Genomic DNA, 24,272 nt, shown 5'->3' with positions numbered 1-24,272 from the left:
CTATTATGTGAACCTAAAAGGGGAGAGTTGGCCAAGTCATCATGAGTGACTTAGTGGTGGTTATGTCGGGGTGGCTAGGTTGCCTAGTGAAAAACCAGACCACATTATTATGTTTCACTATTATGTGAACCTGAAGAGAAAGTCTGACTAGGTCATCATATTTGACCCGTCTGACTTCTACGGGTCCACCAGGGTTTGGTGGGGTTAATTAGGTGGGTTCCTATATCGGCTAAGCGGAGGGTAGGCTTAGGATGGTATAGGCTATAGCTAGGGTTAGTGGCATATGCACATGTATATGTATATGCCTAGGTTTATTCGGGTTAGGCGGAAATTAGGGTTAGCCATACCTATGTGTACACCCGTGTGTCTATGTATTCTATACGTGGGGTATATCTAGGTATGTATTTACCATATTATTTTATGTAGGTATATTGAAGTATGTGTAGAGTTTATATTTATGCAAATATACATCGATGGTTAATGTTAAATTAAATAGGGAGAAGGAAATTAAACAAACTAGAATTTAAATGGGCACCAAATAATAGGATGAAGGATATGAATAAATAGAGCTTGATTTTAGAAGATTTTTGGTGGAAGAATCAAGTGATTTGGATTTAAGATGAAGGATATATGATTTATCCAAGATTTAATAGGAAAAGGTATTTGGAATATGCTTTGGAAAATATTTCTAGAAATCAAAATGATGCAAAAGGGATGTAAATAGCTTGGGTAGGTTTTGGATTGTACCAAGTTTATTTAGGAATTTTCTAGGAATTTTTCTATGCATGGAAAGTGGTTTTTCACCTCTCTATGTACACTTCCGGGGTGTACCCAGCATTTTCTCTGCTGGTCAGTGGCTGACGCGTGGGTCAGCGTTGGTGGGCTCGGCCTACCGGCACTGTGCCATGTGCCGGGTCCTCACTGTGACGTGGGCTCGTATCTCTCTCTCTCGGAGTTTATGTGGACCAAGTCCACAGAGGGAAGGGGAGAGAGGAGAGGGGTTGCGATGGCTGCCACGTGGGTCCAGGGCGTCGGCGTCACGCGCCACTGACGCGTGGGCCATCTCTCGTCCCCACGCTGAAACGGGTGGTGACGGCGTTCGGCGCAGGCCCACATAACAGAGGGAGGGGGATGACGAAAGGAGACGACGACGGGACGGCGACATCCACATGGTGGCGAGGACAAAGCCCGGCGGCTCGGCTCGGCGGAGTTGATTGCACCAGCGGTGTCGGCTGTCGGGGCTCGACACTACGCAGTGGTCAGTGCTCGGGATGTGATCCCGCAGTGGTTGGGGGAGTCCTCGGCAACAGTGGGTGCTCATGGTAGTGGTAGCGGCTCGCCGGAGTGATTACGGCGGCGCGGTGACGAGTAGACGCTCTTGCGGGGCGTTCTTTCGACCGAGGAGAGCTGGCGTATGGTCATTGTGCTTCAGTGATCGCGTAGCCGGGGTTGCCTTGCTTGGCCGCGCCTTGCCGGTGACGAGCGCAAGCGATGGCGGCTCAGCGGCAGGCGGCTCCCGTCGGTCAAGGCGACACAGAGGGGGAGAGCGGACTAGAGAAGGCGGAGGAGGTAGAGGAGAGGTCAAGGAGCTCATCTACTAACCCTATTGGCCTATGGTGGACTAGAGAGGGAGAGCCCGGAGCTTGCTCTCATGGCGGACGCAGCGCCCGGATTTGGGAGAAATGAGCTAGTGCTCAGGGGAAGAAGTAAGAAGGCAAAAGGAGGGGGAGATGGCATGTTCTAGACCTAGGCGGAGCTCTCTGCCGTGGTGGTTGAAGCCGGGGCTCGCCGGTCGGGCCTATTTATAGGCCGGCGATGTCGGTTCACCGGTGGCAGATATTTTCGTAGCCCTCAGATCTTTTCTCTATGCACACGTGCTCCATTGTCACCTGGCGATGAGCTGGCCCACTGCTGCTCCTCGTGCTTATCTGGACTTGGTCGGGAAGGGAGCGGGGACCGGAGTACGGCCATGACAGCGACAACGGCTAGTCACTCTGGCACCACCGCATGTCAAGGAGAGGAGGGGATAAGGCGTCGCGAAGCTTCATGGGGTCCACGGCAAGGTCCTCGATCCTTATCCACTCGAGTGCCAGGACGAGGTGGTGGCGTAGCCATGGCGGCGGGTATGGCGACGCAGTAGTTGCGTCGTCGTCGTCGGGTAGACGACGACTCCGACAGATAGGGCTGCGGCGTCAGCGGGTCGAGAGGAGGGAACGACACGGCCTGTGCTGGAGCTGGGGCGAGCTGCTAGGCCGGCCCATGCGGGAGAGAGGAGGAGGTAAAGGAGGCGCGCTCGCGGGCTCAGGCTAGCGGCGGCCCAAGCGGGAGGAGAGGAGAAAGAGGGCGCATGCGGGCTAGGCCGATGGCCGCGGGCCAGAAGAGGGAGAGAGAGGATTGAGCCCGAGGGTCATTTCCCATTTATGAAAACCTTTTCCTTTTTCCTAGATTTATATCCAAGCCAATTGAATTGATTTGAATTTGAATTTCAATGAGGTTTGAATGGTGGAGGGTTTTGGTAATTCAAGGGGAGGGTCAAGGATGGTTTTCCCAAGGAGATTTGGAAAAGATGTGCCAAGGTAAATTATTTGGTGCCAAATAAATTCTAGGAAAGCAATCACGCAATCAATCAAACATTCCAAGCATAAATGCATATGGTGTATTTTTGATGCAAGGATTTTGGAAAAGGGTTTTCTGAAAGGGTTTTGTAGAGAATAGACTACTTCATGTTTTAATTTGTAGTAAAGTTTTAAAAAGTTCATTTTTTTAGTGAATTTTAACATGACGCAAAACACAGGGTGTTACAGGTTTGAACTGAATACCAAGTTTGTGAAGAAAGGGTTGGATGCAACGAAGACGTACAAGAAAATTACAGAAGCTCAGTGGAAGGCCTTTGTTGAGCAGAAGACATTAGAAGATTTCTTATCTAAGAGTGAAGCCAATTCTGAACTTGCAAAGAAGAACAAGTACCACCACCGCCTTGGCACGGGTGGTTACAAGCGACAGATTCCGAAAATAGAGGGCATAAGAAGCTACAAGGAAGGTGGTAGGGTTACCGGTGCTGTTTGATTACCTTGACGAAAGGAGCTTGAACTGGCTTAGTGCTCGAAAACCACAAGAAAGTGATACGGGTTTGTCATGGCCAGATCCAATGACTGACAAAGCAGCCAAGAACATTTTGGACGTGGCAGCTAAGGAGAAGGAAGGATAATTCAAGCTAGCAAGGAAGAGGGACGTCCTTAGTCTTGGTCTAGGTAACCCAGAGCACCCTTTCAAGCTAGCAAGGAAGAGGGATGTCCTTAGTCTTGGTCTAGGTAACCCAAAGCACCCTGGTCGTGTGCGAGGCATCTCGTCGTGGTTGGGCTGGAAAGAAGGATTCCTTGAGGATGTCGACATGTACAGAAAACGCGACCGATACAAGGAAGCTATGAGAGAATATTGTAAGGAGGAGGCTAAGAAAGACTTCAAACAAATGATGGTCGAATTAATGGCCAATCCTGATCCTGACATGATGCAACAATGGGTGAGTGTAATGTCAAATCAACAGATGATCACACAGCCGCCACAGATGATCACACGACCGGCACATATGCAGATAGTCATCAGACAACCCTTGGATTCTCCAACCGTTCCGAGCAGTATCGGATCTACGGCAAATAGGGAGCACTATGCAGTTGATGACATCATCGCACCGTCAACTTGCTCCCTAATTATATCGTACGGTATCACCAATGTTCGTACAATACAAGTTGCCACCGGTTTGGCAATCCTTGGTCGCAAGTTTCATAATCGTACTATTCTAGATGTGTACGCTAGGGTAGAAGTGTTGACAATCATGCAAGGACATAGGGACGACTTGATAGACATCCCCACTCCAGAGGGTGTCGAGAAACTCGGACAAGATATCAACGAGTTCATCCTATGGCCTCGACGAGACATTAGGTAGAATGATCCTATTCCATCGATGCCATTTCTCGGAGAGGCCGAAGGAGGGTTGCCGCATCTAGCCTCGCCACCAACCTCAACCGAGAGGCAGGCTGCGTCGGAACCTAAAGAGCATGAACCTAACCCACCATCTCTAAACGCACCATCACCATCTCAGAACGCACCAACCTCGGCCGAGAGGCAAGAAGCACCAGAACCTAACCCACCACCATCATTTAGCCTCGCCGCCTCTCAGAGCCTGTACCTAACCCACCACCATCGCCAACCAAGAATCCACCGTCCTCGAGCAAGAAGAAAGATGCCTCGGAACCTAAAGGCCCTGAAGCTAGAGGGAAAGATCATATTGTGCCAAAAATGGTTATGACCTACGAGAAGATACCATCGGTGACCATGAAGAAGTGGATGTCCGGACTTTCAAAGAGAACAGAGACACATACCAGTAGTGAAAAAGGTGTCAAGAAATCTAGCTACTCGAAGACGATCATACGAAAGCCAACGAAAGAGGATTACGAAAATGCCCCCGATCATTATGTGTTGGGCAGGCCTCTACTCCCATTTCATGAACTCCATACGTTGCACCTTTAATGAAGAGGTTGCATGACTGGAATATGAGAGCATCTTCGGTTGGTATCAATGCCTTCAGCGCAATTGTACCAGAAAATGCTTTTCTTAGTGGCCCAAGTAAGGTTGTCATTGACTTCGAGGACATTCAATTGATGTTTTGCCTCAGAAGACTCGACGTCCAGCTCGTGGCGGTGTAGTGCCTATTAGTGTCACTTGTACACAATTATGTGTTATTATTAATATATGGTTAGGCCATGAAATCTCTGACATGCACATGCGCTTTACAGAATGCAACATGCAGAGCAGAAGATGCGGTTTGGTGAAGATCCGCATGCTCAGCAGAAGAAAAGGGTTGGGTATCTCAACCCGATGAGAATATGTGAGGACGAGCACACGGTGATTATGGGACCTAGTCACGATGACCTTCAGGGCAAGACCGATGAGGAAATTGTGAGTATTAAAGCGAAGAAGCAACAAGACAAGGAACTTGAAGTGGCCACCTACATAGGAAACACATTTCTTGAATTTTAAGACAGGGAATGCGTAGTTGCCCCGTACAACTTCCAGTATGTTGGTCCTTTACTCCCTTTATAATTTCGATTTACAAAATTACTGTCTCAACATATGCATTAATTAAATTCGTGCAGGGACCATTGGATTTGTATACAGATTTATCCCAGAGATGGAAGGATGTTGGTCCTTGACTCCCCTGATTACCTGAAGAGCACGTATGAAAAATTCTTGGGAATTATACAACAGTAAGTCGAGATTTGCATGCGTACTTTTCAACATTTCTATATTATCGATGAGAGTTTGGAAATAACTTGGTGATTTTATTCGAGCTCTGCAGGGCATACAGGTGGTATAAGTTCATGGGTGGAAAATACGATTTAAAACGACAAGGAAAACAGATGTCTGTATGGATCAACTTTCCGGTAAATATAATACATGTCTAGTATATATGTATATGTAGCAACTAAATAACCACTTGCCAATTGTTATATAGTGCCACAAGCAACCAGTTGGAACGATCCTCTGTGGGTTGATGACTATGGTAGAATGAAGTAGATATTGTTTTTGTCATGCATGAAAATATAATTGCCTGTGATGTATATTTGGGTTCATTTAAATTTTTAAATATAATTGCCTCCTCTGGCAGAAAATATATGGTAGGAAATTTTAAATTTTTAAAAACAATTCACTGGTGGTTTATGCTACTAAACCGCCTCTAGAAACCAATTTCTAGATGCAACTATTTTACATAGTCTGCCTGTGGAAATAGATTGACACTGGCGGTTTTCCTAAACCAACCGCCTATGTAAATGCCTTTACACTGGCGGATTGCTTAGGTGAACCGCCAGTGTAAATCTACTTTACCCTAGCGGTTGGCTTAAGTGAACCGCCAGTTTAGTGCTTAGGTGAACCGACAGTGTAAATATATTTTACACTAGCGGTTGACTTAAGCGAATCACTAGCGGATCTCAAAAAGACAGTTAAGACGCCTACGAAGTTTGTGATTTTCATTGGCCTTTCACAGTGGCTTGCCTGAAACGCCAGTGAAAATGGGTTTGGGAACGCCAGTACAAAGCTTCGCTGTACTTGTGTAGGTATCAACTAAAGATGGAATAAACCTTCTAGCTTTGATAGCTACGCGCCATTTCAAAATTCAAATACTTTACTTGTGGGTCTTTCGCTTAGTTTCTCATGCGGTCTGAGTCGTCAAACATATGTCTACCGTACTGGGATTTCCAAAAGGCCTCCAATCAGTATAGGTCTGTGCCTTGCTTGGGATACCTTGACCGTTCAGGCGACTATTCCGTTCAGGCGACTTGTTCTTGTTGTGTGAACCAATTCGTTCCTTTTCTCTGTCAAACAAGCCTAGCACAAACCTTTCCACAAAAAACTCGAATAAAGTGGAAAATCAGGGAGCAAGCAAAGTTGAGAAGAAACAAAGATGGGCAGACATTGTCCTCTACTAGCAATGAAGAAAGCAGATGCTCGCAGTTCATTTCTTCTTCCTTGAACACGCTTGACCGTTCAGGCGACTATTCCGTCGCCACAACCTGATCATCCCTAGAGAGAGAGAGAGAGAGAGAAGCGTCGTCTACACCTTCTTCTTAGCATGAAATCCATTGTACCTACACATGTTCGACGTCTTCAGCACTCGTGTGCTGCATAACTGGCTGCCTAGAATTAACACGCCTCACCATGGTCTATATATCACGCCTCACATGATTTTTCAGAGGCTTATATAGTACTAGTGCTCTGTATGTCAGAGAAACACTGGCTGATTTTGCAGGTCATCTGCTAGTGACGGTACTTTTATATTTTTGTTTGCAATTTGATCCGAGATATTAGAGCCACTGAATGCTTGTTGAACATTTTAATATAAAAAGGTGTAAGAATTAGCAAATTAATCTCGTACAAGGAAAAGGACCACTGGCACCAGTTGATCCGGTCACAAGTTTTAATTAGCAGGGCAAGATTCCCAGTTGATTGTTCTTGTCGTGTGAACCAATTCGTTCCTTTCCCTGTCAAACAAGCCTAGCACAAACCTTTCCACAAAAAACTCGAATAAAGTGGAAAATCAGGGAGCAAGCAAAGTTGAGAAGAAACAAAGATGGGCAGACATTGTCCTCTACTAGCAATGAAGAAAGCAGATGCTCGCAGTTCATTTCTTCTTCCTTGGACACGCATCATCAGTACGATGAGCTAAAGAGGTAAAAGTCCAAAATCAAAAATCTCACGGACTTTGCCTTTTGTTTTTTTTTGTTGGATAGCAATTTCCTTTTTTTGAAAGCTCGAAGTATGTTTTTGGGTGGAGTTTTCTAATTTCCTTCTATTTGTTGGTTTTCATGATATGCACCCGTGCAACGAGTATCTGTTGTTGCCGGCAGCGGCCGTGTGGAATCTGTAGTAAGTCATCACGAGGCCACCCTAGACGTACGGCCGACGTGCAAACAGCCTATAAAAGGGGCTAGAAGAAAGGAAGAAACAAAGGAAGGAGTTTGAAGTTGTGCCATGCTCAATGAACGCGTGCAATTGCCATTGCACATTGTGTTCTTCCCCAGAAAGATAGCGTGCGTTTGATTCTGATTAAAACCCAACAAACAAAAATGCCGTACGACGACGAGGAGGAGCCTCCTCCGTCAAAGCCTGGGCCAGCGAGGCCGATGCAGGCAGTGCGGCTCACCAAGGACCACAACTCCGACGCACCCCTGGCCCCCAACGACCAGAAGGTGCTGCTAGAGCTCAACGGCGTCTCCTCCGCCGCCACCAGGGCACCACTGGACCTTGTCGCAGTCATTGACACCAGCGGCAGCATGGGGGGTAACAAACTGGAAAACGCCAAGAAAGCCCTCAGCTTCATCATCCGCAAGCTCACTGACCGCGACCGCCTGTGCATCGTCCAGTTCCACGGCAATGTCAAACGGCTCTGCCAGCTGTGCTGTGTCACCGAGGCCGGCCGCGCCGAACTCGAAGCCATCGTCAGCGGCCTCCTGGACGGTGGATCGACCAATATCGAGGCGGGCCTCAGGGAAGCCGTCACCGTCGTTGGGGGCCGCAAGTACACCACCGGCCGCGCCGCCAACATCATGCTCTTGTCCGACGGTGATGAGGACATCGGCACCAACGCGAGGAGTGTCGAGCCAGGCAACGTGCCCGTCCACACCTTCGGCTTTGGCGACGGCCACGACTCCAAGCTGCTGGGCGCGGTCGCGGAGAAGAGCCTGGGCGGTGTGTACAACTACGTCGCCGACAGCAACGACCCCGCCAAGCTCGCCGAGGCCTTCTCCCGGATCCTGGCCGGCCTCGTCACCATCATCGCCCAGGACCTCGAGCTCACCGTCACGCCGTTCCCCGGCGAGGCAACCATCGAGAACGTGTACGCCGGGACCTACCCGAAGGACCCAAAGGACCCTCCCGGCTCCTTGCCCGTCACCGTCAGGTTCGGCACCCTCTCCAGCGAGGAGGCGCGAAGCGTCGTCGTCGAGCTCGCGCTCAGCGACCGCACCGGCTTCCGGCCGTATCGCGCCACCGTCGCGGAGGTCCAATACAGGTTCAGAACCGCTCAGGGGCAGCAGGTCACCTCCAATCCCGAGAAGATCACCATAAAACGCAGCCGGAAAGTGGCCGCCACGGCAGCTGACGGCGCGCCGCGGCCGGTGGAGACCGAGGTCATCCGGCAGCAGCACGTGATCGCGATCAGACAAGCGGTGGAGAAGGCCGAGAATGACAGAATGGAGGAGGCGTGGAACGTACTGGCGGCGGCGCTGAACAAACTGGTGGAGGCGCGGAAGAGGCTATTCGATCCGATACTGGAAGAGCTCCAGAATGAGCTCATGAAGCTGTTGACGCTCTTCAAGACGAAGCAGCTGTACACACAGCACGGCCGCCCCTACGCCATTGCTTCGGAAGCTTGCCACGGCCGCCGGCGCTCCACCGAGAAAGGCGACGAGGCTGCCGGACCCTACGACACGCAACGCGTCAAGCAGTACCGCAAGCAGGTCCAGCAGCCCCACGAGACACCCCTGCCGTCCGCCGCTGATGAAGAGATGGCGGAAGAGCCGGAGCCGCAGGCGCCACTGAGCCCAGCCGAGGTGAGGAGGACGGCGTCAGTGGTGCTGCGTCTGCTCACGGCGGTGCTCAGCCTGTTGGCCTTCTCGATCATGGCCAGCGCAAGGACGTCCGGATGGGCCAGTGACTACTACGGCCGCTACGAGCCGTACAGGTAAGTGACCACTTTTTCTTTTTCTTTTTCTTTTTCTTTTTCTTTTTCTTTTGATTATTACTTTTCCTTTTTATTGTTCTTTCTGTTATCATCTTCCTAATTCGGATTATTGGATATGTTCGAAGGTTTGGTGTTCTGTGTTAGTACCATTTATTACTTATAGATTTATTCCTTGCTTATAAGGTGCTAGAGGTCTATATTAATTTTTTTTTCCAAGTAAGGCACTGTTTGGATCCTCTAGTTTCTTAAAAACCAGTTTATAGAAACTGAAATGGCTTGATTTCTAGAAACCAGTTTTTAGTTTTTAAGAAACCAAGAATCTGGGCCAACCACCTACTCCCAGTTTTTATGTGGTAAAAGACCCACTACACTTGGTTAGTTTTGGGTAATTATAGTCATTTATGCCATCGGCTCCTCATTTTTATTTCACTCGGTCGACGTTTTTTTCCCCCTAACAGTGCTGCGCCCGTTAAAATCCCCCGACATCGCCCTGCACACCTATCCCCGCCCTCCACAACCTTAGCAGCCGCCTGCAGGCAGAGAAGGAGCCAACAGAAAACATGGAGCGCTTGGCGCCAAATAAACCTGCAAGGAAAAAGCCTTAATTAAAAATAAATGATGGACAAGGGGGTCATTACCTACTAAAAAACAGGTTTCCAGTTTCAAGAAACCACTCTCCACCACCTAGTTTTCTTTGAGAAACCAGTTTTTAGCAACTAATCTCTAGAATCCAGTTTTAAGAAACTAGAGGGATCCAAACAGGCCTAAGATAAGAGCAGGGAAATTACATTCTTGTGGACAGCAAACTGTCGTGCTGATGTTTCCATCTTATCCAAGCACCATGTATATGGCAGCAATCTGAAATAAGAGTAGGGTAGGATTACTTTCAGTCTTATCTCTAGGAATGATAATTTCCATCTTATCCAAGCACCATGTCTCTGTATAAACAATCCACGAGGCTCAATACAATTCTTCCAATTACGTAGTGTTCATATTCTCACACATGGTATATAGTTTAGTTCATTCCTGAGCTGCCTACACAGCTTACCCAACAACCCGTAGTTTAGTTGAGTCACCGATCTTTATCGGCTATTAGAGTTTTCCCCGTCATCTTTAGATCGGGTTTAATTTTCTCTCTCTTTTTCCTCGATCCCTCATCGGGGTTGCGTTGCCTAGCCGTCCGTCGAGGTCCGAATGTCAATCCTCCCGAGGATTAGTTGTCGTTGCACCCTCCTAGACTACAACGCCGGCTAGGGGTCAAGGCATCTACATCGTCATCGCATATCCGTCAATGGCACCCTCATGTCTGATCCTCATGGTCACGCCTGCTAATGGTCCGAGTCAGCTAGCACCGTCTGCCATCCGTTGGGATGCTGCCACCACAGATGTCATAGTTGAGCTAATGCAGGCTATGCTCTTTCATACGTCCGCGTGCTCATCGCCCTCACCATCGTGTGATCGACTCGTCATCCATTGAGTTCTTTGGCCAGACAAAGCTGATTTTTATGTATCCATCTGCTCACCAAGATGATTTTGGAATAGTGGAATTGCACCCTCCTCCACGGCTACGACCATGTCCACCTCGCCCTCAGCTACATCAGCATTAAAGGGCTATCATCATCATCTTGAGGCAATCATAGGTCTGTTCTTCACTCTTAGCATCCACTTTGCTCATGCTATGACTGCATGCGAGGGATGTTAGAATACATGGCAATAATTTGAAATAATCTGGCTATTATGGTAGGGCAGGGTTACTTTCAATCTTATCCCTATGATAGTTTTTCCATCGTGTCTCTAGGATTGCTTAAGATCCTAGCACCATATACTCTATATAAACAAACTACGGCTCGATATATACAATTTATCCAATTACACAGTATTCTTATTCTCACATAGATCAATGGCTTCCCCACCTCATCTATATCGATGACGCTCTTCCAGTTCCAGCACCGTGACCGTAAGCTCCATCACCGTTTATCTTCACCGACTGAGGAGCCCTAAAGAGTGTCAATGGGCTTTTACTATTCCAACTCACATAATTGTCACGGGTATAAGTGGGAGTCATTGCTTTAATAGAAAGAGAGACACGAGAGAGTGATGTGGATCCTCTGCAGTAATGCTGATGCATTAGCAGTCAATATGAAACATGGATTAAGGTTAGAGTATTGGGTGGGCTTTGGCGTCTATTTGGATGACAAAATTTTAAAAATATGAAAATTTCGGACGATAGAGGAAAAAATTCGGTCCCAGCCAGTAAACGGGATATCTCAGAAATTTCGAATTCTATCGGCTTATATTTTTTTCCCCTGCAGGTACACCGTCGGAGTGAACGTGATAGTCTGTTTCTACTCGATCGCGCAAGCATTTGTCGAGACCCGCCGTCCGGCCTCGCCGAGGCTCCAGACCACCTCGTGCTACCGCATCGCCCTCTTCCTCGACCAGGCAAGCATGGCAAGGGCATTCTTTGTATAACTATATTCATCAAAGCCATTGGTGATCTACTGATTTGCGAGAACAGGTTGAGTTCGTTCATCGCGCGAGGTGGCTGATGAGTTGGCCGGTCTCGCTGCAGGTGTTGGCGTACCTCCTCATGTCGGCGTCGTCGGCGGCCGCGTCCCGCCACCACCTGTGGGTGTCGCGGTTCGGCAAGGACCGGTTCAACGACAAGATCAACGTCGCGGTGCTGTTCTCGTTCCTGGCCTTCCTCGCGCTGTCTGGCAACGCGGTCATCTCCACGGCGAATCTCTTCAGCAGGATATGATAATTCAGGCCGCTGCGGGAGCGTGGAATCCACGGCGAATCACTGTAGCAAATACACCGCAGCAGAACCGACGTTACTGTAGGAAAGCGCCGCTGAAAACCGCCCAAGGGGTAAAACAGACCGTTTTAGAAAGTTCAGGGGGTAAAACAGACGGTTTCATAGTTGGGGGTGAAGTAGACCAAGTATGAAAGGTGGGGGGTTAAATAGACTTTTTCCATTCTGGAAATAACTTGATATTCGTTAGTCGGAAAAGTATGGTCTTTGCTTTGGCCTGAAAGGAAACAATGGCGCATTTACAAACAATTAACAATAAAATATTCATGTACATAGTGTTTACAATTTTTACTATTTTTTGACAAAGGACTGACAATACAACTGTGCCATTCCTTCACGGAATTAGTTGGATGCTGTAGAGTAAGATACCGGGACGCTGGATCTTGGGTCATGAAAAAAGTTTTGGTACGAGAATTGTTTATTGGCTCTACTATACTTTGGAGGGTCATGCTAAGTTTAACATTGAAGCAGTATGAGTGGATTAAGAATTCCACCTCTGAAAAAGTGTCACTGGACCATTTCCGTTTTTCCAATACTAACTTCGTCGCATAAATACCCTCAAAAAAACAAAAAAGCATCTCAATAGTGGAGCAACATTAATCTGAACACAATGATGAGATAGTAGGTTACAAAGTTCAAATGTTGGAACACTCTTCACAATGTTTGAGAATCAGAATGTTAACACAATAAACTTGTCTTTGAATGTCGGCAAAGCATATATATGCCAGACGACCAGTCTCAATATCCTGATAACACAGACACTGTCAATACGTTCATCCCTGAGCCGTCACTGATGAAGGCTCGTCCCTCATTGTGCTACCAGCGGATGCCTGATGATCCCACGCCCTTCATCCAGGACGAAGCTGTGTTGTCCCTGAAGTGCGCACTGGAGAAGAACGGCTTCAGGTCATAGATCTCATACTCTTGGGCCTGAAACAACAGATGCACCAAGTCAGAATCCAGATGTTGCGGTGGGTGCACAGCTGGGATAGCCATGGAAGCATGCACAAAGGGTTACCTTGTTCTTCAGGTCCTCCACTTTGACCTCGACGTGAGTGAGGCGTGCGGTTGATCCTGACACAATTTCCTCAAAGTGAAGCGTATCCTTGACCAGTGTGTGCAGGAGCAGCAGAAGCAGCTCGGTGTAATCCTTCTTAAATGTCATGTATTTCCTGAAATTCTGAGAGCAGAAATTTGTGTTTATGTTTGCAGAATCCAGGTTAACTACTAAAAGAGTCACAAGACTGAATTCACAATATCAGCACAATGTGCAATAAGAATGTATAAGCAATGTCATTTTTACTAACAGAACTGGCATTTTTAAGTGGATAATCAAATACAATACTTTGTGGCATTGGATATATAATAGCCATCTAACAGTGGAACCTTTGGAAAATTTACCTTTTGAAGTGCTTTCTGTATGCCAAATTTCTGAGTTGAAATGAAAGAGTCAAGCAAGACACGGATTGCCATGTCCACATCTTCCTGGGACACATAGCTCTGTAAATGCATCCTTGCATGTGCCTCTGACATTCAGATAATTGATTCTATATGCCTTACTGCAATTGGGACCCCTTGACCATGCTGCAAAAACAGTTAGAAGCTACTTTACTTTCTCTTTTTCAAATGTATCACTTACAAAATATAGCTCATATGAAGCCCTATATAAGACTCCATTTACTTTCTGCTTTTCAAATGCATTAGTTACAAAATATAGTTCATGTGAAGCCCTATATAAGACTCCAAAAGAATGAGAACTTACAGAGGACTCACGTCGAAGCTCAGCATAAACATGGCTAATCTTGTCAAGGTCAGCATCATGTATTTTGGGAAATACATTCAACTTAGCATAAGTTATGTACTTTTTCAGCATGTCTTGAGAAAGGACCTGACGACATAACATTCTTTTAGAACCACAGAATAGAGGAAAAGCTTTTCAGTTGAAATAGCAAGAATACATACATCTGGGTCAGCTCGTCTTGCAGCGGCCAATGAATCAGCATCCATGTCAGATGCAACCATATCTTCAAGGTTAGCGCCCTTTGGTTGGGATCTGGCATGGCTATGTGGTTAGTGCCCTTCGGTTGGGATCTGGCATGGCTATCTACAACAAACCTTGCAAGCATTTCATCTGTAAATGGATCGAGAATATCCTGTATTTCAAAATTAAAAGTTCAGTACTGATTGACAACCAAACACTGGGCAAATATATCACACATGAAGATTAGATACAAACCTTAACCACACATAGAACATCAAAACGTGAAATAATGGGATCCGTTAGTTCAACATTTTGAGTGAATGCCTTTGATGAATCATATCTGTCAAATCGAGGACCATACATTCAGTAAATTTCTTCACAATAGGCATAGTGTTAGATAATCTACTGCTATCTTGTGTGAACACAGCGAGGGAAGGCGGCGCCGAAAGGCCCCCTGCTGTGATACTGTAGCCACTGCAGGTGCAGGCGCCGCACGGCTCACCTGCAGCACTATAGCCACATGCAAAGGCCGACGCAGAGTCAGCCCTGTATGTTATCTAGTTACTATTACAGCATGTACGCTGTATTAGGACTAGATGGATAGAGTTGTATAAATAAACATACACGGCAACTCAGTAAAGAGAGTTCAAATTTGCCATCTTCCATACAGGGCTTCGGCCAACGCTGGTGTCTTGTACTGTGTGTGTATGCTATGTTCTTCCTTCTTCTTCAAGCTCTAGCCATAGTGCGTGGGGACGGACAACGCTCGTTCGTGGTCGGCACGGTTAGTGGGTGCTCGGCAACACTAGCGGGTGCTCGGCAAGACTGGTGAGTGGTTCACTCACTTGAGCCGGTGATCCTGTGGGCCAACAAGTGGTATCAGAGCCGTACAAGCGTCGTCGTCAGACTAACCGCTGGCGATGACGGGCGGTTCGGAGATGAGCGACAGCAGTGGCACTGCTGTAGCTGCCCAGCCACGACCGGAGGTCGTTGTTCGCACGGTGCGGGAGGTCAGCGGCACCAGTTGGCCGACGCTGACTCGCACCAACTATGGAGTGGTCGGTGACCATGAAGGTCAAGCTCAGACCCCGACGGCTCTGGAATGCTGTTGACAAGGACACCGAAAATGAAGAAGAAGACATGTCAGCGTTGGAGGCTATCCTCGCTGCTGTACCGGCGGAGTATAGGGAGCCGTTGGGGGCGAAGAGCTCGGCTAAGGAGGCGTGGGAGGCTATTGCGGCGATGCGCGTCGATTCCGACCGCGCAAAGAAGGCGACGGCCGAGCAGCTTCTGAAACAGGAGTACGCCAACCTCAAGTTCAAGGATGGTGAAATGGTGGAAGACTTCTCCCTCCGCCTACAAACGCTCATCAACAAGCTGAAGAGCCATGGCGTCACCATCGACGAAGAGGAGGCAGTCTCCAAGTACTTCCACTCCGTGCCGGCAAAGTACATCTAGATCGCTCTCTCCATAGAGACGATGCTGGACTTATCCACCCTCACCATTGAGGATGTGACAGGCCGTCTGTGGGTGGTGGACGAACGCCTGGAGCAGGCGATAGCAACGAAGGACAGCGGGAAACCCCTACTGATGGAAGAGGAATGGGCTGCTCAGAGGAACTCCGAGAAGATAGCCTCCTCCAGCCGCGGTGGCGATGGCAACCGTCACGGCAGGGCTTCTTCGGAGACGAAGAAGCAGGTCGACCCTAACGCCTGTCGGCGCTGCGAGAAGATGGGCCATTGAGCACGGGAGTGCCCAAACCGCAAGCAGGAAAAGAAGGCTCAGGCTCATCTAGCGCAAGCCGATAATAAGGATGAGGCCACTATCCTGATGGCGACGTTCTGTGCACTGCACGACGTCGAGGCAGACGAGAGGGAAAAGGCGACGACGGTGGAAGGACCTGAGAAGGCCCTGAAGACTGTCAACCTCGACGAACCACGCGCCCAAGTCCACCTCGGATGTGTGGGCGCCGACCAGGAGCAGCGGTGGTATCTGGACTCTGGTGCCAGCAACCACATGACGGGCTCCAAGGCATCTTTCTCCGAGCTCGATGATGATGTTACCGGTACGGTGAAGTTTGGTGACGGCTCAAGAGTGGCTATCCAAGGACGCGGCACCATCATCTTCAGGTGCCAGAACGGGGAGCACCGCGCGCTAATGGATGTATATTACAACCCGCAGCTGCGTTCCAGCATCATCAGCATTGGTCAGCTGGATGAGCGCGGTAGCGAGGTACTGATCAAGGACGGAGTCCTTAGGATCAAGGACCGGGAGCAGCGACTTCTTGCCAAGGTGAAGAGGTCCCTGAACCGGTTGTATCTGCTCGACCTGAAGGTAGAGCAGCCGGTGTGCCTGGCGGCAAGGCACTCCGAGGAACCGTGGATGTGGCATGCCCGGTTCAGACATCTCAGCTTCGACGCGCTTGGTCGGCTGGAGAAGGTCCGAGGGCTACCCCACATCAAGCACGGAGGTGAGCTGTATGACAGCTGCCTGGCCGGGAAGCAGAGGAGGCTACCATTCCTAAAGGCGGCCAAGTATCGCACGAAGGACGCTATCGAGCTCGTCCACGGCGACCTCTGCGAGCTGATCACGCCTGCTACAAACGGTGGTCGGCGGTACTTCCTCCTGCTCGTGGATGATTGCAGTCGCTACATGTGGCTGCAACTCCTGACGAGCAAGGACGAAACGGCGGTGGCGATCAACAAGTTCAAGATGCGCGCGGAGGCCGAGAGCGGCAAGAAGCTCTGCGTGCTGAGGACCGATCGCGGCGGCGAATTCACTTCTGTGGAGTTTGCTGCGTACTGCGCGGATCAGGGTGTGGGGCAACACCACACCGCGCCGTACTCGCCACAACAGAATGGCGTGGTGGAGAGGCGAAACCAGACGATGGTCGACATGGCTCGATCCATGAAGGACAAAGGCATGCCGGCAAGGTTCTGGGGTGAGACGGTGACCACGGCGGTGTTCATCCTCAACCGCTCTCCAACCAAGGCCCTGACGGGCAAGACGCCGTTCGAAGCTTGGTATGGCGCAAGCCGAGCGTGTCCTTCCTCCGGACATTCGACTGCATCGGCCATGTCGGGAAGACGAAGCCGAACCTCACCAAGCTGGAGGACAGGAGCACACCCATGGTGTTCCTGGGCTACGCGGAGACAAGGTGCTTGTCTCGCGCGACGTCATGTTCGACGAGAAGGCGGCTTGGGACTAGAGCAGTCCGAGCACGGGGGAAGCTGGCGGCTTCACCAGCACCTTCGTCGTCGAGCACTTGGTCATCCACGGTGGTGGAGACGCTGGGGAAAAGGTGTCGAGCACTCCGGGAGGGGTGCCGAGCACTCCAGCGGTAGAGCCGAGTACTCCTGGATCAGTGCCGAGCACTTTGGGAGGGATGCCAAGCACTCCGAGAGGAGTGCCAAGCACGCCAGGAGTGGTGCCGGGAGGTTCTGCAGTGGTGGCGACCACTCCAGGACGGGTGCCGAACACTCCCGTAGCAGAGCCAAGACGTCTTGCAGTGGTGCCGACCACTCCAAGATTGAGGCTGAGCACTCCTACAGTGTGGTCGAACACTGCAGGAGTAATGACGAGCTGTCCAGAAGTAGTGCCGAACACTGCAACCAGGGTGCTGAGCACTCAAGGTGCTGTGCCGAGCACTCCAGCGGAATATGGAACTCCAACGACGCCGATCGAGTTCGCCTCACCTCCAAGTGACATCACTGAGTTCGTGGATACCTACCACGAAGGTGAGGATGTGCGGTTCCGCAGGCTGGACGACATCGTCGGCGGCACAGGGCCCTCAGGACTGGCGGGTAAGCTGCTCAATGACGCAGAGATGCTGCTCGTCAGTGCAGAGGAACCACCCACGTTCGCGCTGGCCGAGCGGGACGGAAACTGGCGACGAGCGATGCTGGAGGAGATAAAGGCGATCGAGAAAAACAAGACTTGACAGCTCGTTCATCTACCTCCAGGATGCCGTCCGATCAGCCTGAAGTAGGTGTACAAAGTCAAGCGGGACGAGCTCGGCACCATTGTCAAGAAAAAGGCGCGCCTCGTCGCCCGAGGCTTTGTTCAGCGCGAGGGCATAGACTTCGAGGAGGTCTTTGCGCCAGTAGCGCGCATGGAGTCGGTCCGTTTGCTACTAGCCTTGACAGCAGTAAAGGACTGGCGCGTCCATCACTTGGACGTTAAATCAGCCTTCCTCAACGACGAGCTGGCGAAGACGGTCTTCGTCAGGCAACCTCCAGGTTTCGCCGTCAAGGGAGAGGAGCACAGGGTGCTCCGACTGCGCAAGGCGCTCTACGGGCTGCGGCAGGCCCCACGAGTATGAAACGCCAAGCTTGACGCCACGCTGGGCGAGCTTAGGTTTCAGAGGTGCGCAACCGAGCACGTGCTCTACACGCGCCGACGGGGGAAGGAGGAGCTCGTCGTCGGCGTGTATGTGGATGACTTAATCATCACCGGCGCGTGCACAGAGGACATCAACGGCTTCAAGCGCGAGATGGCGGCTCGTTTTCGAATGAGCGATCTCGGCGCACTCTCCTACCTCGGCATCGAGGTGAAACAGGGGAAGGAGGAACTCACGCTCAGTCAGAGCGCTTATGCCTCCAAGCTGTTGGAGAGGAACGGCATGGCTGAATGCAAGCCATACGTGACTCCGATGGAGGAGCGGCTGAAGCTGACGAAGGCCAGCACCGCGGCGAAGGTCGATGCAACACTCTACCAAAGCATCGTCGGCGGTCTACGCTACCTAGTCCACACGAGGTCAGACATTGCGTTCGTCGTGGGCTACGTCAGTCGCTTCATGGAGGATCCCAAAGAGGATCACTGGGCTACGGTGAAGCGGCTACTGCGGTACGTCAAGGGGACGGTGGATCATGGGATCATCTTCCCAAAGACCGACGTGAGTAGGCTGCAACCCACCATATTCAGCGATGCAGACATGGCAGGGGACATCGACGGACGACGGAGCACCTCTGGCGTGCTCATCTTCCTCGAGTCGGCCCCAATTTCATAGCTGTCGCTGAAACAGAAGGTGGTTGCGCTATCTACGTGCGAGGCAGAGTACGTAGCGGCGCCCACAGCGGCGTGCCAAGTTGTGTGGCTGTGCCGGCTGCTGGGCGAGCTGACCGGTGTTGAAGCTCACCCACCAGCACTGATGGTGGACAACCAGCCCGCCTCGCCCTCGCGAAGAATCCGGTTATGCACGACCGGAGTAAACACATCGACGTGAAATTCCACTTCCTCAGGGACTGTCGATGGAGGGCAGATCGTCATCGAGTTCGTCGAAACTGGTCGGCAACTCGCGGACATCCTCACCAAGCCACTCAGACATCTTCGACTCACGGAGCTGAAGGAGATGATTGGCATGGAGGGGGTACCAGGGTTAGCAGTAGGATTATGGAAAGATTGTTAGATAATCTACTGCTACCTTGTGTGAACACAGCAAGGGAAGACGGCGCCGAAAGGCCCCCTGCTGTGATACTGTAGCCGTTACAGGTGCAGGCGCCGCACGGCTCACCTGTAGCACTGTAGCCACATGCAGAGGCCGACACAGAGTCAACCCTGTATGTTATATAGTTACTGTTACAGCATGTGTGCTGTATTAGGACTAGATGGATAGAGTTGTATAAATAGACATACACGACAACCCAGTAAAGAGAGTTCAGATTTGCCATCTCCCATACAGGGCTTCGACCAATGCTGATGTCTTGTACTGTGTGTATGCTCTATTCTCCCGTCTTCTTCAAGCTCTAGCCATAGTGCATGGGAACGGACAACGCTTGTTCGTGGTCAGCATGGCTAGTGAGTGCTTGGCAACTATAGCGGGTGCTCGGCAAGACTGGTGAGTGGTTCACTCACCTAAGCCGGTGATCCTGTGGGCCAACAACTAGGGTGCTCGGCAAGACTGGTGAGTGGTTCACTCACCTGAGCCGGTGATCCTGTGGGCCAACAACTAGTATTACATGGCATGCAACTAACGTTAGTTACCTTCCTCCTATTGGGTTTGCTGCAGCAATAACACTGCATCGAGCTTGAAGAGATGTCACGATTCCAGCCTTTGATATACTGATACTTTGTTGCTCCATGGCTTCATGGATACTTATTCTGGAACGATCAAAAGGGAACCATATTTTTAGTAAGATGGAAATTGCTAATATAACAAAAGGTGTATAGGTCATCTCATACCTATCTTGGTCATTCATCTTGTCAAAATCATCAATAAGGCATATGCCCCTATCAGCAAGAACCAGTGCACCTCCCTCAAGTGTCCACTCTCGTGTGACTGGATCCTTATGAACTGCTGCAGTGAGCCCAACAGCGGAGGCACCTTTTCCAGTTGTATACACAGCTTTGTGTCCCGTTTTCTTGACATACATACAAGATGGCATGTTAGTTAAATATCCTTAAGTAATAAAAAATGATTGACTTCATCCTTACTTGAGAAACTGTGACTTTACAGTACCTGGATCACCTAGGAGAACATTAATATCACCTCTTACGCAATGTTTTCCCTTCACATTCTTCTCCTGTCCGCCAAACATAGCTAGTGCAATGGCTGTCTTAATATCTTCATGACCATAAATGGATGGTGCAATTGATTTGAGAATCTGTAGACATGCAGTACCAAATTTATAGCGTATATCAGGTAATCAACATTTGCATTGTGAGTTTAAAGAGTTGAGTAACAAACCCTTTCTCCAATCCTTGGATCCTTTGACAACTTCTCAATCTCTGCCTTATCCTCATCTGTTAGTTTGTATGCAGAGAAGAGATCTTGCTTTTTTGCCACGTAGTTTCCTCCACCACTGTAGGAAAAACAGGGAAACCGTTCTTTGTATTCAAAGACAAGTCAAAATTGTTTGTATATATCCCGGTGTCATGGTCTGATTTCGATAGTAATAAAATTTATAAAGGAAAAGGAGGTGAGTGAAGAAACTCACAATTTCCTCTCCTGGACGAGCACAATCAATCAGATCATTCAGAAGTATTACTTCCTTGTATCTGGGAAGCCTGCCAGCAGGAACAATTCCTGGGCTTTCCTGAAGAGTAAGTTTCTGGTAGTTCCTATATTGTCTGCATGAGAGTAGTTTGATTATCAGAGGGACTGAAATAGACTCAAATTATGTGGATTACTGGGACTACATAGCCTATACAGAGAATTAATATCACAAAACAACACAGAAGCTTTCAAAAATTGTTTCAGATAACTTGCCTGCCCAACATTGACGGTGAATGGTCCTTTGGACTGGCACTCAGGACATGATCCAACTTTCACTTCAGTGTAGGAGTTCTGAAAAAAGGGCCTAGGACAGTTCCACATTTCCCACAGTCATACTTCATCTGCTGCAACTGAGGAAATACACCAGATCGTCGAGTAACACCACCACCAATTCGAATCATTGTGTTCAGATGGATTTGCCTAACCATAGGGCAAGTAGAGCATAAGCACATGCAAATTAATCTGAACTATGAATTATATGCAGTGGAAAATTTGTTTACCTGATATTATGTATTTGGTCATAAACAGGAAGATTGGTTATTCTGACATAGATCTTTTAGTGAATGTTCCTATAATTCTTGTGGAGATCAAAAACAACATTTTTTGCGACTTCATAACTTCTAGCACAGATTGAGGTGCATCAGCCAACCAGATGGCAATGTTCGGATGTATATAAATAAATTGCTTGTAATCAATTTCTAAGCTGCATTTGTTAGCTGCACAAAATGGAAGCAAAGGTTAGAGAGGTAAACATTAGAAATTAAAGCTGTGGCACTTTTTACATCAACGGTAAAAATGTGGAGTGAATAATACCTAAAAGCTAAAACCATCTCATTAATAAGTCGAACATACTCAAATTCTCCCTGTTCATTCTTTGGGTTTACATATGTAAGAAGGAACTCTTTAAATTTCTTTGCAATGAAGTGCCAGACTTCATCTCTTGTAACCCACTCCCGAAGTGTGCCTTGCACACGGTACATGTTCATCTCATCTTCTTCATCAAATTCATCCTGTAGACAAAAAGGAACATTTACTCACTTGAAAGTTCGACAACCATCTTAGCTTCAGAACCTGGTGCTTAGTATTGAAGGGTGGCAAACAAATTGAAGATCTAAATTACAGCATAACTTAATTTAAATTAATATGCTAATACCTCGTATGGGTCATCATCAGTCTGGTCAGTCATAGGCACATCACCACCTGAATATCCACGCTGTGATTGTCCAGGTGAGTTGTGGCACCATCACCATCGCCATCACTACGTGGTGTTCTTGGACCACTAGGTGGTCTGAACTAGTGGTCTGAAACTAGCCCTGTGCCTCTTTGGACGCCTGAAATTCACATCCTCATCTGTATCTGCACGATAATAGGAAAACATATTTGTGACAGCGATCCGAATGCTGGCGTATGTCTCCAATATCAGATACATAATCATTTTTAAAACTAAGATTCTATAACGATCAGTAGACAAACAGTCAACTATCAAGACATGAGCCTGAACACGACTGTTAAAGTCATTCTATATTCTATATAACTAGCTCACTTAGAGTTCAGACAAAACATATTGTTACCCTCAATACTAACATTTGACAAATGGAGTCTATCAGACTAAATATTTTTTTCTCGAAAACGCAGGAGAGCTACGCTTCATTAAATTAAGAAGAGAATAAATAGCAAGAGCCCAAACAACACCTCACAGATCACACACACACGCTCACGCCCCAACAGTATCTGAAAAAGCAAACAATAACCATTTCAACAATTCATGCAAAACCACTTTCCGAATATTTGAAAAATCCGAAACAAAGAAATCACCACTAACAGTAATGTGTACCAAGGCAGAAAGGTACTGTTCAACAAACATCTCGCTGTGTATCTAACACAAGCAATTCCAATTAGCAAAGTTCAGAGATACATTAAGGCCCATCATGTGTCTAGTTCTGTACCAATTCAACAAAGAAAGAAGATAACAGACAATGATAAAGCAGCCTGATCTTGCTCACTGTACATATACACATACACATACACATACACATACACATACACATACAACACAGACACAGACACAGACACAGACACAGATACAGATACAGATACAGATACAGACAGAATGCAACAGAATGCAATCTAGAAATTTACCATTTCGTCATATCTGAATGATGCAAATTTCCCACCCCTGAGGCCAATCACATCACATCCAGTTCTCCTAAAGCCCGAGATTTCCATCCCCAACACCAAATGTCGTTGTAGAGGTCCTCCCCTTCTTCCTCGTCCTCCTCATCAGGCGCCGCCGCGGCGGCCGGGTCGTCGTCCTCGGGGAGCACGTGCGGGTCGACCTCGGCCTCCCATCGTCGTCCGAGTAGCCTAGGAGGACGGGTCGGTGGCACCGCGGCTGGTGGTGTTGGGCGGCAGCCGATCGGTGCTGAACCCGGGCGACCCGGGCGTCGACGGCGGGTTGTTCTCCGAGTCATCCTGCACGAGAGCCCGGTCAACAAAGGGTCAGTTAGTCAGATTCGGCGCGGCTCACTTACCATTCCCGGCTGTTTCTACACTCCATCGACCAAACGTCCTCTAAACTCAGCTGCTCCACGCGAGAAGCTTCGGGAAATCCGCTGACCGGAGGTTCAGCGCGCAACCGAAGCCGAAAATTGCAGCTTCACTCCGTTCCTTGGGACTTGGCGATGCGCACCCGGGCCCAGGGCGGATTGGACGTGGATGCCCTTCTTCCTTGCCGTTAGCGGCGGGCGTTGGGGAGGGCGGCGCCGGTTGCTGCTCCAGCTACGCCCGTTGGAGAGGGCGGCCGGGACGGCGCTAGGGCCGTGGAGTGCGCTGGGAGAGCGGCGGCAGGGCAGTGCGTGGCCGGTGTCGTGGCGGAGGGCGAGGAGGCGATGCGGTCTCTGCGGGCCTATGCCGTCACCGCCACTTCCTGGTTCGCGGCCGCCGTCGACATGTGCGACTCTACTATCGATTGGTTTCTTGCACTGGATAAGCCCCCAACCAACCGATCAGTCGATGAACAGTATTTTTCTCTCAAAAATATCAGCACCTGTCGGCCTAAATCAACACCAGCACCAGCACTGCCCAGTGAAAAAATACGGTGGAATGGATAAGCACTAATGGAAAGTGCGGTGGAATGTGTGGATAGGCACGGTTGTTTGCAATTTTATTTATTTATATAAATAAATAAATATATGTTATATGTATGAGAGTGAATTTTTTACAGCAGGTGGTAACTACCCATGGG

General features: G+C 49.0%; 1 protein-coding gene and 1 pseudogene across 1 annotated transcript; one reads left to right on the top strand and one right to left on the bottom strand.

Annotated features, from left to right (window-relative positions):
* The first annotated feature begins 7,527 nt into the window (after positions 1–7,527).
* On the top strand, positions 7,528–12,190 carry LOC136509866 (uncharacterized). The gene is made up of 3 exons (XM_066504447.1): positions 7,528–9,238; positions 11,551–11,680; positions 11,811–12,190. Exons 1-3 carry the CDS (start codon positions 7,623–7,625, stop codon positions 11,997–11,999), a joined length of 1,935 nt encoding a protein of 644 aa, XP_066360544.1. The 5' UTR covers positions 7,528–7,622; the 3' UTR covers positions 12,000–12,190.
* Positions 12,191–12,639: 449 nt separating this feature from the next.
* LOC136510487 (DNA replication licensing factor MCM2-like) lies at positions 12,640–23,585 on the bottom strand (annotated as a pseudogene).
* Between the last annotated feature and the right edge of the window lie 687 nt (positions 23,586–24,272).

This window comes from Miscanthus floridulus, chromosome 16 (assembly GCF_019320115.1).
Source record: "Miscanthus floridulus cultivar M001 chromosome 16, ASM1932011v1, whole genome shotgun sequence".
Classification (NCBI taxonomy): domain Eukaryota; kingdom Viridiplantae; phylum Streptophyta; class Magnoliopsida; order Poales; family Poaceae; genus Miscanthus; species Miscanthus floridulus.
The sequence above is the reverse complement of the archived record's forward strand: the minus strand, read 5'-3'. Positions and strand labels throughout refer to the sequence as shown.